The following is a 14,865-nucleotide window of genomic DNA, read 5'->3' as shown; positions in this document are numbered from 1 at the left end:
CTTTAATACAGGAAGATACAATATTACATACATTCAAAATTGTATATGATGTTTCCATGGCAACGGTACAGGTCTTAATACTGAGCTGGAGTTGGGCCCTTCTTCCACTAATATACTGCAAGTGCCAGTTCCGTGAGCAGATTTGTTATAAATAGCCACAGAAATTTGATTATTATTCATTATTTGCACAAGTAGAAGCATGTAATATGTTAGCAAGAAAGTGTATTGTAGTGAAAAGCAGATTTCATGGTTGAACAAAATTCCTCTTTAACCCAATATTTGTGGAAGAAGGGCCCAACTCCATGGAGTTGGGCCTTTCTTCCATAAAAACTCATGATTAAATGTACATGGAAGATTATTTAGAGAGTGGATTTTGGGTCATCTTTCATACACAAGGAAGAACAGTCTGCTGGCAATAAAATGCTGGGTCAAACTCATTTTTGTAAAAAATTGGAGTTGGGACCTTCTTCCACTCAGGTATTCAATTGAATAGTTTTAAAAGTGACACACTGGCCTATAATATAATACAAGGCGCAAAAAGATTCCGACAAGCGCAACAAAGAGACAACACAGTTTCTTCAATGAAGCTTTATTTAAAGCAGTATTTATTTCAGTTTTTACTTCTCTGTACTTTTCATTTCTTCCATTTTATTTGTTAGCTCTTTTGTTTCAGTTTTCTTTTGACGCATAAATTAGCCATTTACCACTCTCAAACCAGATGTCTAATCCGTAGAGTTTTTAATAGACCAGTTTGTCACTTTTAAAACTGGACCTTCGTCTAATCAAATGCTTGTAACTTTGCTTCTTGAAGTCACATTGGATTCAATGAGGTGTCATAATGTGCCGGATTAAATAGTGCATCTATTAAAAAAACATATTTACCCCAATATGGTTCAGTTTTGAAATTCTGATTATTTTCCAAGTGTAAGGATACTTTTTGGAGCAGTATAATTATAACTCATTAAGAGGAACTATCTGTTATTTTTGAGAATATAATTGCCACGGTCAAAAATAGATTTTCTTTATACTTTCATATTTGATGGACCTTGACCTCAAACTAACACACATGGGATAAATTTGGGGAAATATCCCGTTGCCATGGTAACAGGCAAATTTCAATTTTAGGTCTATTTTCACAATTTTTGCATTTTTCAGCAGTCAAATTGTCAAGTTTTGAAGCCAGTGTTACTAATATACACAATATAAATATGATTTTTTCTTTATAAGGTATGAATAGGTCAAACCTTAGATGCCGCAATGAAAGTATAAAAATAATCACCAGATGTCAGGGTGGGTTATACCATTTATTTGAAATAGGGGTGTTTTTCAATTTTTTTGAAGTATGAAAATATACCAACTTTGTATAGCTCATAAACCATATGGTAGTGTTCCGATTTCAACATCGACCACAGCATGTTGAGATGATACATTGGTCTTATGAAAAAGTTACATTTGAGCTTGGGGAAAACACATCTGTATATACAGTGTTGCCAGACATTTTCCTATTTTTCGAAATTCAACACAAATCTCACCTTAAGTTAAATGATGTGAAAATTAAACATCATCCTTTCAAGGAACATTTATAAGAAAGAGAGTTTTTATTCATATCAAATTTGATCAGTTATAATGGTCAGTGTTGTTCTAAACCACATGGGTGTTGCCATAATTGGGGTTTAATTGTGATTTGTGGATATTTTCAACTTTTTACAAGTCATAAAAATACCAAAATGCATTTCTATAATAAAGAAAGAAACATCGACCTCGTCATGTTGAGATGATATATTGGCCTTATGAAAAAGTTATTTTGATCTGGGGGGGGGTAAGACATCAGTTTATACAGTGTTGCCACATGGGTGTTGCCATAATTGGGGTTTAATTGTGAGGTGTGGATATTTTCAACTTTTTACAAGTCATAAAAATACCAAATTGCATTTTTATAATAAAGAAAGAAACATCGACCTCGTCATGTTGAGATGATACATTGGCCTTATGAAAAATTTTTTTGGAGGGGGGGGGGGGGGGAGTAAAACATCAGTTTATACAGTGTTGCCAGATATTTTCCTATTTTTCAAAATTCAACACAAGTCTCGCCCTAAGTTAAAAGATATGAAAATGAAACTTCACCTTCATACGGAACATATCTTTTTAGAAAGAAAGTTAATTTCATATTCAATTTGATCATCTGGGATGGTCAGTGTTATTTCTAAGCCATATGGGTGTTGCCATAGCTGGCGTTTAATATGACAATTTAGATATTTCCAGCTTTTTACAAGTCTTAAAAATAGTACACATCCTTAAAATTATTGTGGAATGAACGAAATATTAAGGTTAAAAATTACCCTAAGAACACTTAGCATGTGAATTTAAATTTTAATTTGAGTTCGGAAAATATTTCCTTCTATACAGTATTGCCAGTTATTATCACATATATTCAAAATTCAACGTTATATGTCTCACTTTAGGATTTATATTGTTTAAATCGCTGCCATGAATAAACCACATGGATGATGCCACTATAAATGGAGTTAATAGTGAAATGTGGATACATTTTCAATTTTAAAACGACACCTTATTAAAGTTACAGCTATAGTATTCCAATTTTTCACAAAAAAGCACACACATTTGTCCTAATTTGGCGCTTTTATGCGCACTTTGGTGTATTGTCTCCACTGCAAACCTACCAATCGACATACCAACATTGCTAAGGTACCCCCAAAACCGTGGCACATCCCCGTATACCTTTAACCAGGGAGAACCCCCTCGGGATCCGGGGTCATGTCATAGGTATACTGTGCCCAGTAGTCCTCTTTTTCTACTTGAAACGGATATTTCCTCAAACAACTTTTATCAACATTTGGTGATTTTTTATTTTGCTTTAACCCTGCAAGTATCTGCAAAAGTGTTCATATAAATCTCCTTCAGTCTTGAAAGCTTAATTTTAGTTGCTTCCTTTTTACAAGCTCATACAAATTCATGTCATCAATGAGCAGGGGATGCTTGAATGACAGAGAATTAGCAACAATATCATGCAACATTTCAATGGTCATTTCTTCTTCATACTTTCGACTCTCCAGCGAGCTCCTCTCGGGAAAGGTAACTGGACATTAATTTGTCTGGCTGTGAAAAGGTTCTGTGCGTTATTGTCTTTGACTATTCTCATATCTTTCGAGACATTTGTTGGATCTATATAGTTTTTTGCCCATTTCTTCCCCATATCTTTTTTGCAAGTATAGTTGGGATGCGTGCTTTAATAATATGGGGTAGGCGTAATTTAAACATTATCTTACTCTTATATGCATCTTTTTGCAATGTAACAATCTTATGTTATTTTAATTTATTTTAGCCTAGCTAGTATGTGTATATTGGTAAAAACATTATGGCTTTTATGTATATTTTAAAGTATACATGTTTGATGTTTTCTGTGTTGTATTTTAAGGGGTTGGTCACCCACCTTTGCACAGTATTTTTGTCGGACCTGAGAGCACTTCAGACATACCAATTTGCATTTTGAATACGAGGAATGTCCTTCTGATGTAAAATAATTTTGATTTTTTTTAAAATTCGCGATACAACAAAAATTGTAGGGTAAATTATGCATATTGAATTTTTTTATTTTTTGACATATTACAGTTAATTTAATGATGTGTACTTAAAGTGTATGTAGCTGGGATGAAAAGCCGACCACTAATCAATTAATTAATGTTAATTGAAAAAGTTGACCTTTCATAGTGAAGATATAGATTTTTCCCCAAAAGACCTTAGGTGTTTTGGTATAAAAATCTATATCTTCAATACGAAAGGTCAAATTTTCATATGGACGGCTTTTCATTCCAGCTAAGTACATATCACTAGATTTATACAATTTACTTTTGAGATCTGTTAAATTTCAAAAATATCAATTTTTAATCATTTGCCATAAAATTTGTATTATATCGCAAATTTCAATATAATGTCTGATGTGCTCTCAGGTCCACAAAAATATGTGAAAACGTCGCTATTTGAACCCTTATGACTTATAAAAATATCGACATCTCACTATTAAACCCTAATTATGGCAACACCCATGTCGTTTGGAACAACACTGACCATTTAAACAACTGATCAAATTTAATATGAAAGTAAATTTCATTTTAATAAACTTTCCTTGTGAAGGTGAAGTTTCATTTTCGCATCATTTAACTTTAAGGTGAGACTTGTGTTAAATTTCAAAAAAATAGGAAAATATCTGGCAACACTGTATAAACATATGTTTTCCCCAAGCTTTTCATAAGACCAGATATGTATCATTTCAACATGGTGAAGTTGATGTTTCACTTCCACATATTTTTTAAGGAATGCATACCATGGTATTTTGGTATTTTAAAACTTCAAAAGTTCAAAATAACCACATCTCGCTATTTAACCCTAATTATGGCAACACCCATGTGGTTTGGAACAACACTGACCATTTATGCAACTGATCAAATTTAATATGAAAGTAAATTTCTTTCTAATAAACTTTCATTTTCAACCTAAGGTGAAACTAGTGCTGAATTTTGAAAAAATGGGAAAATATCTGGCAACACTGTATAAACAGATGTTTTTCCCCAAGCTCAAATGTAAATTTTTCATAAGACCGATGTAGTCATCTCAACATGATGAGGTCGATGTTTCATTTTCACATCTTTATTTTAGGAATGCATGCCATTGTATTTTTGTTTGTTTGTTTGTTTGTTTGTTGCATTTTTAAGACTGAAAAATAGCTGAAAAAGCTGAAAAAAAGCTGAAAAAAGTTCAACATACGTTGAATTTTGAATTATGTGATAATATCTGGCAATACTGTATAGAAGGAAATATTTTCCGAACTCAAATTTAAAATTTAAATTCACATACTAAGTGTTCTTAGGTTAATTTTTAACCTTAATTATGCGTTCATTCCACAATAATTTTAAAGGTGTGTACTATTTTTAAGACCCATATGGCTTAGAAATAACACTGACCATCCCAGATAATCAAATTGAATATGAAATTAACTTTCTTTCTAAAAAGATATGTTCCATATGAAGGTGAAGTTTCATTTTCATATCTTTTAACTTACGGCAAGACTTGTGTTGAATTTTGAAAAATAGGAAAATATCTGGCAACACTGTATAAACTGATGTTTTACCCCGATGAAAATAACTTTTCATAAGGCCAATGTATCATCTCAACATGACGAGGTCGATGTTTCTTTCTTTATTATAGAAATGCATTTTGGTATTTTTATAACTTTTAAAAAGTTGAAAATATCCACAAATCACAATAAAACCCCAATTATGGCACCACCCATGTGGTTTAGAACAACACTGACCATTATAACTGATCAAATTTGATATAAATAAAAACTCTCTTTCTAATAAATGTTCCTTGAAAGGATGATGTTTCATTTTCACATCATTTAACTTAAGGTGAGATTTGTGTTGAATTTCAAAAATAAGGAAAATGTCTGGCAACACTGTATATACAGATGTGTTTTCCCCAAGCTCAAATGTAACTTTTTCATAAGACTAATGTATCATCTCAACATACTGTGGTCGATGTTGAAATCGGAGCACTACCATATGGTTTATGAGCTATACAAAGTTGGTATATTTTCATACTTTGAAAAATTGAAAAACACCCTATTTCAAATAAATGGTATAACCCACCCTGACATCTGGTGATTATTTTTATACTTTCAATGCAGCATCTAAGGTTTGACCTATTCATACCTTATAAAAAAACCAGTATATATATATTGTGTATATTAGTAACACTGGCTTCAAAACTTGACAAATTGACTGCTGAAAAATGCAAAAATTGTGAAAATAGGCCTAAAATGAAAATGTGGCTGTTACCATGGCAACGGGATATTTTTCCCAAATTTATTTCATGTGTGTTTGTTTCAGGTCAAGGTGCATCAAATATGAAAGTTTAAAGGAAATCCATTTTTTGACCGTGGCAAACATTTTAAAAAAATTCTCCAAAATAACAGATAATGCCTCTTAAAGCCCCTCAAACCCATCAAAGTTAACTTACCTGAAATACTTTTTTTGCATGTGACTTGTCCACGATCATGTTCATTTTTCTGAGAAGTTTCACCGTTTCTTCAAAATCCACTTTACCATCCTGATTAATGTCTGCCTTGCGGAATGTCTCTTTGATCCACCTGTGTTTGCAGGTTGTTAAGGGAAATTACTATAATGCACTTGGGATTCTACCTGGATTCAAGAAAAATGTACATTTTCAGTCTGGATTCAAGGAACGAATGTACATTTTCAGTCTGGATTCAAGGAACGAATGTACATTTTTGGTCTGGATTCAAGAAACATACATGTTTCGGTCTGGATCAAAAGAAACATAAGTACATTTTTTGGTCTGGATTTAAGAAACTTACAACTGTACGTACATTTTCGGTCTTGATTCAAGAAACAAATGTACATTTTCGGTCTTGATTCAAGAAACATATGTACTTTTTGGTCTGGATTCAAGAAACGTATATACATTTAGTCAAGATTCAAGAAACGTATGTAAATTGGGAACACTTTTTAGGATAGTTGTCACTGACCCTCAACAATAATCCTTTCCCCTAACCCTTAGGCCTATATCTTAATGATTATAATCCTACTCTAAAGTCTTGCCCATTTTCCCCCAAATAATTAACTTACTCATTATTCAGACATCAAATTTGCTGTCGTTTTATATCGTCATTCACTTTTTAAGACAAATTAATCTACCGGCACAGAAATACAATTCCAGAAAAATCAATTGTTTTCCATTATTTTTTCCTCCAAATCCTTCAGTCAGACCTAACTGAGAATAAAAGTGGAATTTAATATTAAACCAAATATTTCTAGGGAAAAGGGCATCATAGGCATATAATTATTTAAAGCTAGAACAAACCAAGCTCAGCCCTGTACTTGTAAATATAGAACATTTTCACCTATAGCAAGGCATTGCATGTTTAAACGTGTGCACAATTCTGGTGCACTTTAATATTTATAGCATAAAATCCTGCAGGAAATCAGACAAGATAGTCCCTATTCTAACCAATTAAAAAACAATTCTGATAACGACTGACTAAAGCTTTTGGCTGCACTTTATAGAGACACAGTTAAATTAAGTAGACATACTGTTATGGTGATATTAACAAAGTTCAGTATAGCATGTTATCATGGTTATAGCTTGTGAGTAGAGCCAGATTGGAAAACCTGAGTGAGTATCATCATATTGATGCACGGTGAGAGAATTAAGGAATTTCATAAACATAGGTCTTATGGTCATTTTAAAAAGTGGATCTTGGGTTCCTATATGTCGGATGTCGGATGTCAGATGTACCGAAAATCCTTCCCGCAAGGTAAAAGGCGTAGATGCAGCTCAGAGGTTTTAATCCATCTTCTTTGTTATGCAATACACAGGACTGGAAGGATATTTCGGTACAAATTTACTTCCGCAGGACAAGCCCAGGATCCGTGTATTGGCAGTGGCGGCACAAGGAATTTTTTTTTTGGGGGAATCAACAAATTTTGCACAAAATTGACTGAAAAAGTTGAATTTTTTGTAATTTAGGAGGGTTTGCCTTATAAGTGGGAGGCGCAAACCGGGGGGGGGCATAAAATATTTTGCCACCAACTCCCAAAGTGCTGCTACTGCATATTGGTGCTAAAATCAGGGGCATTAGGAATTACGCCATTGAAAATAACACCATTTGGGCTCAGCCTCATTGTGCATGCAGGGTTCCACACACAGATTCTGATGATATCACTGAGTCCGACCTCTCCGCTGCTAAAAGTTAATGATAATCTTCCTGTTAAAATGTACATTATAAAGTAAAGGATACAAAGCTTGTTTTTCTCTGACGTCGATATTCTGTGCTTTCTTTTTGGCCCATCTGAGCCCCTGTACCCAATTCTTCGCCGCTTCAGGAGTGGGTGCAACCAGGTTGATGTTATGACTCTCTGCACCTACTATCAGTGAGAAACTGTTGTCTTTGGGGTATTTATTCCGAACTTTGGATTTCTTGAATCCATCCGTTTCCTGTCCTTGACGTATTTCTCTTATATCTTCTACCGATACTGAAAAATGAATTAAATGAAAATAAAGAAACATCATTTTACTAGGCTATTAATTAGGTCAGTCACGTAATATGCACAGTGCAATTCCCATAGGTGCTGTGCTATATCCATGATGTTTTGTGTCCTGCCCGTTATGAGCTGATCATAGTATCGTCTCATGCAGGGCCATCAGAACTGGTGCGGCAAAAATTATACAAATGATCATGCCTGGAATGGTTACTTAAGTTATACACAAAAATGTGAGTTTCAGGGGCTTCATCCCCGTGTCCCCCAAATGAGGCAACCCTGCTGGAGGTCAACCCCAGACCCTGGACGCCGCCTCACCACTACTTTCTACCTTCCAAGAGCTCTGGTCTCATGAACCACTGGTTGTGAATCTGTAAGTTATACTGTTAATAGTTAACACTGGTCTAGCATTTTCTAACAAATATAAGCCTGAATTTGGTAAATATTATTGCAATCCATTCTATAGTAAAATGCAGTAAACCTTTGACGAGCGCGTATTGTAAGGATACATCGCGTATTTACTGCGTTGCACGCACTTGTCTCTGATTGGCTGCTGAGGCGATCTGTTGTTGCCGAGTGGAAATTTATGAATGAACTGTGCGCCGTACGCGTTGTTAGCGCCGAATTTGCAACATCACGGTAGTCGCGCTCGTCAAAGGTTTGCTGCATTTTAGTATAATACCCTTTTCTTTATTTGCCTCTTAATACGCTCATCACAATCTTACATTTTTCACCTTTTAACCACAGTGGATGAAGTATATACAGGCAATTCCAAGCACATCATTCCGCAATGCAAAGTTTACATAATTTTTATTGCAGCAGTCAAACATGTAGATGAAAGACATAATGGAAACTATTTTTGGTAAGTGACTGATTAAGGTAGGAAAAACTTTTCCAAACCACCCTTATTTCCCAATTTGCATATGCAAACTTTGCATTGCGGAATGATGCGCTTGGAATTGCCCATAATATACAACAAATTTTTACTCAAATAATCTTTATCTCCTCTTTTCTATAGATGCCTCTTTAAATGTAATTGTAAAATTCCTTCATGTAGTATTGGCCCAACTATAAATATGATCAAAGCAATATTTATGCCTCAGGTTTATTTTGGCTGTAGATCCTGTCTGTGATATAACACTCATGTGCTATCCTGTTCCTACATAATCACATGTAAAGTTTCCCAAACAAGAAATAATTATTTAAGGCTGTAATGTTGGCTTAGATATGAATCACTTTGAAATATGTATAAAAATATTCAAATTATGTGTCTAATAAGCACCTTTTCAAATATTTGATAAAACATTAAAAATCTTTTCGATATGATTTTAGACTTTGACTTTCCTGCAAGTAGACGAGACCCCTTTTGAACATTTTTCATTATATTACGATAACACAAGAAGTTCATTGCATCCTGTGTCATGTTTGGTTTACTTACTTCTGGCCTTGGACGGCGGTTTCTTGGAGGGGGAGTATGTGATGTACAGAAAATCTTTTGACAGTGTAAATTTTCTATTGTATTTCTTGCTGCTTTTCTCGATGATCTTCATGAAGTCTGTCCCTTCATGTAGCTGATGAATGGTTTCCTGAACTGAAAATAAGAAAAACAGAAACAAATTAAACAAAACTTACTCTTTTTTATAAATGTACATCTTGCATTATTTATCATAATAAAGAGCTGCCTTGTAAGTTAGTGAAAATAGTTTTGGATCGGGAAGGATATGCGGCTGGGATTCTAAAAACATAACTCAATTTGATGATAAAGAAACCTAAAAACATACTAATTTTCAATTATTTTTGTTCAAAATTTTACCCAATTCTGGAATTGCTTGTTTTGCAGAGTTTTTCAGGAAATTTTAAGAACAGCCCATCTCTAAACAAGTTTTATGAATTGTGACTCAAAGTCAAGCCTGGTGCACACAAGTCTTCTGCACATCCCTGTACTAATCCTGATTCCAGAAAAATACAGCACTAATTTTTAGGAATTAAAAAAATATTATCTTGTTTGCCAGATGAAAAATAGCTAATATCCTAATCCTTTACTTTAGTTCTAGCTGGCAACAAAAGCAAAATTTTAATATTTTTGCAATTTGAGGGAAAATGGGCCAAAAACATGCAATTTTGCATGTTTTCTTACAATTATTTCTAAGCATTCAAAATCTTGAGTATAGGCTAAGAGCTATTTTATAATCTGAAATATTTAAGAAAAAGATTAGAAAATTACAATTCATAGCCTGAAATTAGTCTTAGTACTTTTTGGCTTTTTGGCTTTTTGGCTTGGTTGTCATAGCATACGACAAATGCCCTAAAAGTGCCCTGAATGTTTTAGCCAGTATTTCCAAAAAATGACCAAATATAAAAATTTCACTTTCTTTCTTTGCCAGTTAAAACTAAAAAGGATTAGGATTTTTGTATGTTTCATTTGACAAAACAGGATAATATTTTTAATCCCCTAGTGATGTATTTTTCTGGAATAGGGACTAATTTGCACATTGCACATCATGACACATCATCATGTAGTGCCTTAATTGCATCAGACCATGGAAGCAAGAGGCCGATGTCTCCTCTTAATTCCATGATCGGACCAACCATCCATGACATTGAGCCTTTAAGCCAATGATGCTACTGTTCTGTTGTGGGTGCATACAGTTTGTAATTCAAGAAGGCATCCTGATCTGACAGATAGTCACATTGGATGCACATCGTTGAATAGGCCTATCATGCTACATGACTATATACCTGGCAGGTGTTTCCTATTAAAAATAGCATTACTGACACATTCTCTAGATACAGAGACATATTATGTGCCTAGACATCCAATTCGGGAGGGGGAGGGGGGGGGGGCACAAGTTTGGTTTGGGTAGGTGGATGCCACTGAAAATCTTGAAGTGGACCCATCCATATACCAATTTTTCATCAACAAAAATGGACCTAACGCAATACCAAAAAATAAAATTTTAAACAAAATTTCCAACAAATTGGCAGAGACTTTTATAACTTGTTTGATTTTCTTTTGGAAAATTTATCAAAATTTGGCTAAAATGGGGTGAAATTGGGCTATACATGTACATTAACCCTAACACTTAACATGATAGAGACGATGAACAAAGAAGTGACTTGGTACCCCCGGAATACGAACCTTACCCTTCGTATGCCAAGCACACAATCACCGGCCGGTAGCCAAAGGGGTTGCGCTGGCCCAGCCAGCAATTCCCGAAGCATATCACTTAGGGTGATTGCATCATCGCATCACCTGGGATTTATGCATTGTGGTATTTTGTGGTATCTAGGCGTGTTAGGGTTAAGATTAGGGCAGCAAGTTGAGTGGCTTCAGTGGAGTAAAGTTGTTGCTTTAGCTAATATCCTTATGTTATGTCAAAGTGACACAATATTTAGATTTATTGGTATTTCCCTTCAAAAGATGGGAGAAAGAATATCAGTTCCCTTGCATTTAAGCCAACTGAATAACTGTAAAGTACAGTAATTAAATTTTTATCAGTTATTAAAAATTAAAAATCAACCAAATTTAGCCTATAGATGATACAACTCTGGACAGTACCTAGATTGTGGATTTAGACACTAATTAACTTGATTTCAATAAAGCAATCAACAATTTAAAATGAGGGATATATGACATAATTATATAATCAATCACTCTCATGCCTAACATAAATTATGATCCATTTTTCAAATTTGCTGCTTTAAATACTTCATACACATCTGTCTCAATATAAACTATTGTCATGTCACAGAAACAACTGTCAAAACAACTGAATGATAACAAAATATTGATACATGCATTTGAGCGATCAAACAAAGTATGGTATGTGGGATATTGGCAAACTGATTTTCAAAATGTTCAATTGTAAAACGAACAATATAAATGGAATAATAACAGCTGAGTTAACGTAAATATTTGTCATAGACTGAAAAAAAATGTTAAAGCCATACAAGGCCAAAGATAAAGCAAATCAGGAATCAGGGACTGTCTTTTGGAATATGCAGGAGAGCATTAAATAGCTCTTCTGGAGCCTTCAAGGAAAGCTGTTCAGAGAGCATTTACAATAGAATGTAAGGAGAGAATGGTCAGCTAAGGAGAGCTAAAAATCACTCTCCTATATCAGATTTAAGGAGAACAGTAGAGAGTGATTGCTCTTGCTCTCCTCATAAGGCAGTCCCTGAGGAATACATTATTTTTCCTGTCATTCAATAACCTCCTTTCTTTCTCAAAATATCCTTCACCACTTTCATCAGAAAAAAGTATTTGAGTAAAAAAGAAAAGGAAAAGGGTAGCAACAGACACAACAAAAAAAGTTCTGGAGAGAAGAGCAGGAATAAAAACCAGCAAATAAAGATACAAAACTAGGATAGAAAAAGAGAGAAAGGATAGAAATAACAGGAACAAGAAACAAGCAAGTAAGAAATATAAAAACAATATAGTTGAAAGAAAGAAGCAAAGAATGTACAAAAGAAAGAAAACCAAAAGTGATAAAGAAAAGACAAATTAGAAGTGAAAGAAAGAAGAGTAAAATAAACTTACAATGAAAGACAAGGATTACAAATATGAAAGAGGTACATGTATGAAAGAAAGGAGAAGAAATGAATTGAAGTGAAAGTTGCATCGTTCAAAGTAGTATCATATTTGTTCCCTTCAGAGAAAGATGTACATCAAGGCTGCCCACTTTCAGCACTATTGTTTATATTATCAATTGATGTTTTGGCCTGTAAAGTAAGAAATTACATAACATCCCCTTAAGAATTATCATTATTATTAATAATAATAATACAACTTGAACAGCACACATATCATTATCTTCTAAGCATGTTGGCTTTGCTGCTTTGTAGTTGTTTTTGTATAAGGGGTTCGCCTGATCTGATTGTATGGGAGGCGAGCTATGGAAAGTTGTCACCAAAAGAATTAAAAAGTGAAGTGGCTAGTAATAAATGCATGACATATCACTGATTGATATTTGAATCAGAGGAAAGGTTTGAAAATGAGGAAGTTTTATAAAATTCTTTATTCGAGAACAGTGTTCTCAGTGGTAATCATCAAAATTCAGTATGTGGGTAGCCGATTTATTCCTCAACCATATCAGTTTATTTAGTTATGTTTGGTTTCCCAAAAAATTCAGTTTCCCAATAAAAAGTTCCTTCAGGAACACCCTGTATCTCACTCACAGGTCATATTCAGCATAAATGAAGCAATTCAAAAGAACTTTAACTAAAGAGCGACTCATTTCCCTGGTTCATTTCCCCCTATTTTATATGACATCATCGGATCAAGTCACTCATCACTATTACTGATTTGAGGGTAAAGAGGTTCAAAATTATTTTGTATATTATTTTCAGTGGCATAAAGTATTTTGCAACTTCAAGCCCAAAATAAAAAAAAAAAGCCAAAATCAATGCACTTCGGCAGCTCGGCCAAAAAAATGGCTGGTTTTAATTTCATACAGTTAAAAAAAAATCCCTAAAAAACAAAATCTGGGTCGGTAGGGGAACACTGGCTTTTTTCACTGCCTTACGTCAAATGGTTGTGTATTGTCGCACAGTTATTATATACATACATGTTTTTATACATGCACACAGCACACTGCACAAAACTTGACAGTAAAGTATGCACCATCCTGGAACCAAAATTAAGTTACAAGAATAATATCACATCTAACAGGTTAAATATGTTTCCCAGGGCCTTAAGCGCTTTTTGAGAAATTTGTTATGATTTTATATCATTATTTCAATTTGGGCATATATTTGTAATTTGGCAGCCCCACATTTGTGATGGCCGCCCCACATTTTTCAACCTTGCTACAGCCCTGATGTATCCTAATACTTAGAACAGATTTGGACATGGACACTGACTCTATTGAGGAAGTGTGGTAGTATTATTCCTGAATTAGTTCCTTTCAATTGACAATTCAACGGAACATATAGGTGTGTGACTGCGATGACCTAAAAAGGACAACTACAATGGGATAAACAGATGACAATATGATGATCAGGGGTAACCCGATAAAGCCTCTAAAAATTTGGGGGCAGGATGGGTTCCATTTATTACGTATACGAATAATACAATGTTAAATTTTGTTGGTCCAAGTTGTGAAATTTGGGGGTTCTGGACCCCAGATTAGTGCTGCCTGACCCTGATGATGATGGTAATGACGACAAGGAAATAGGGTACAGGTACGTGTATTGCACACTTCCAAAGTGCCTACAGGTGATAAGAGCCTAGAATAGTTTAAGGCCAGGTGTACGTAGCTCAGTTCCTGTAGCCTTATCCATTCCAGACAAATAATGAGTTATCAGTCTGAGCAACCTCGGAATAGGGCCAGCTGCTGAATGATATAATTTCTATCTTTGAAAATAACACTTGTTTATAAGACTGGAGATGATGAATAAAACATACAAACAGCCCCCCCCCCCACACACACACAGTGGTGCAAAAAGATCTTGAAAAGTGGTGGGGGGAGGGACATGACATTTGGCCTGAATTGTCAAAGGGACAACAAAAACAAAAGATGGGTCATTTTGCCAAATAATAGGAGGGGGATACCCATCCTTGCCCACCCCAATGTATAACATTCATGCCCACACACCCCCACACCTTTGCAGTCATACAGTGCAGTCATATAATGCAGTCACACAATTACCTGAGTAGGGGCTGTGTACTTGGATTTTCAATTAGAATCAGAGCTACCGAGCCAACGGGGGGTGGACAAGATTTCCAAATTGTATTTATCGCTAACACGCTGCTAAATTTACTTTGCTGGGACAAATGCTTGCAAAG

General features: G+C 34.6%; 1 protein-coding gene across 6 annotated transcripts in view; it reads right to left on the bottom strand.

The window, feature by feature from the left end:
• Nucleotides 1–14,865, bottom strand: part of LOC140155346 (1-phosphatidylinositol 4,5-bisphosphate phosphodiesterase delta-4-like) — a 112,326-nt gene that overhangs the window by 96,198 nt on the left and 1,263 nt on the right. For all 6 annotated transcript variants that reach the window (XM_072178152.1, XM_072178154.1, XM_072178153.1 and 3 more), the window contains exons 2-4: nucleotides 9,517–9,669; nucleotides 7,838–8,072; nucleotides 6,037–6,166 (exon numbers count right to left, since the gene is read on the bottom strand). In XM_072178152.1, the coding sequence (XP_072034253.1) occupies nucleotides 6,037–6,166; nucleotides 7,838–8,072; nucleotides 9,517–9,669 (518 nt within the window). The remainder of the gene's footprint in view (nucleotides 1–6,036; nucleotides 6,167–7,837; nucleotides 8,073–9,516; nucleotides 9,670–14,865) is intronic.

This window comes from Amphiura filiformis, chromosome 6 (genome assembly GCF_039555335.1).
Source record: "Amphiura filiformis chromosome 6, Afil_fr2py, whole genome shotgun sequence".
NCBI classification, from domain to species: Eukaryota; Metazoa; Echinodermata; class Ophiuroidea; order Amphilepidida; family Amphiuridae; genus Amphiura; species Amphiura filiformis.
Note: the sequence above shows the minus strand (reverse complement) of the source record. Positions and strands in the feature narration are given on the sequence as shown.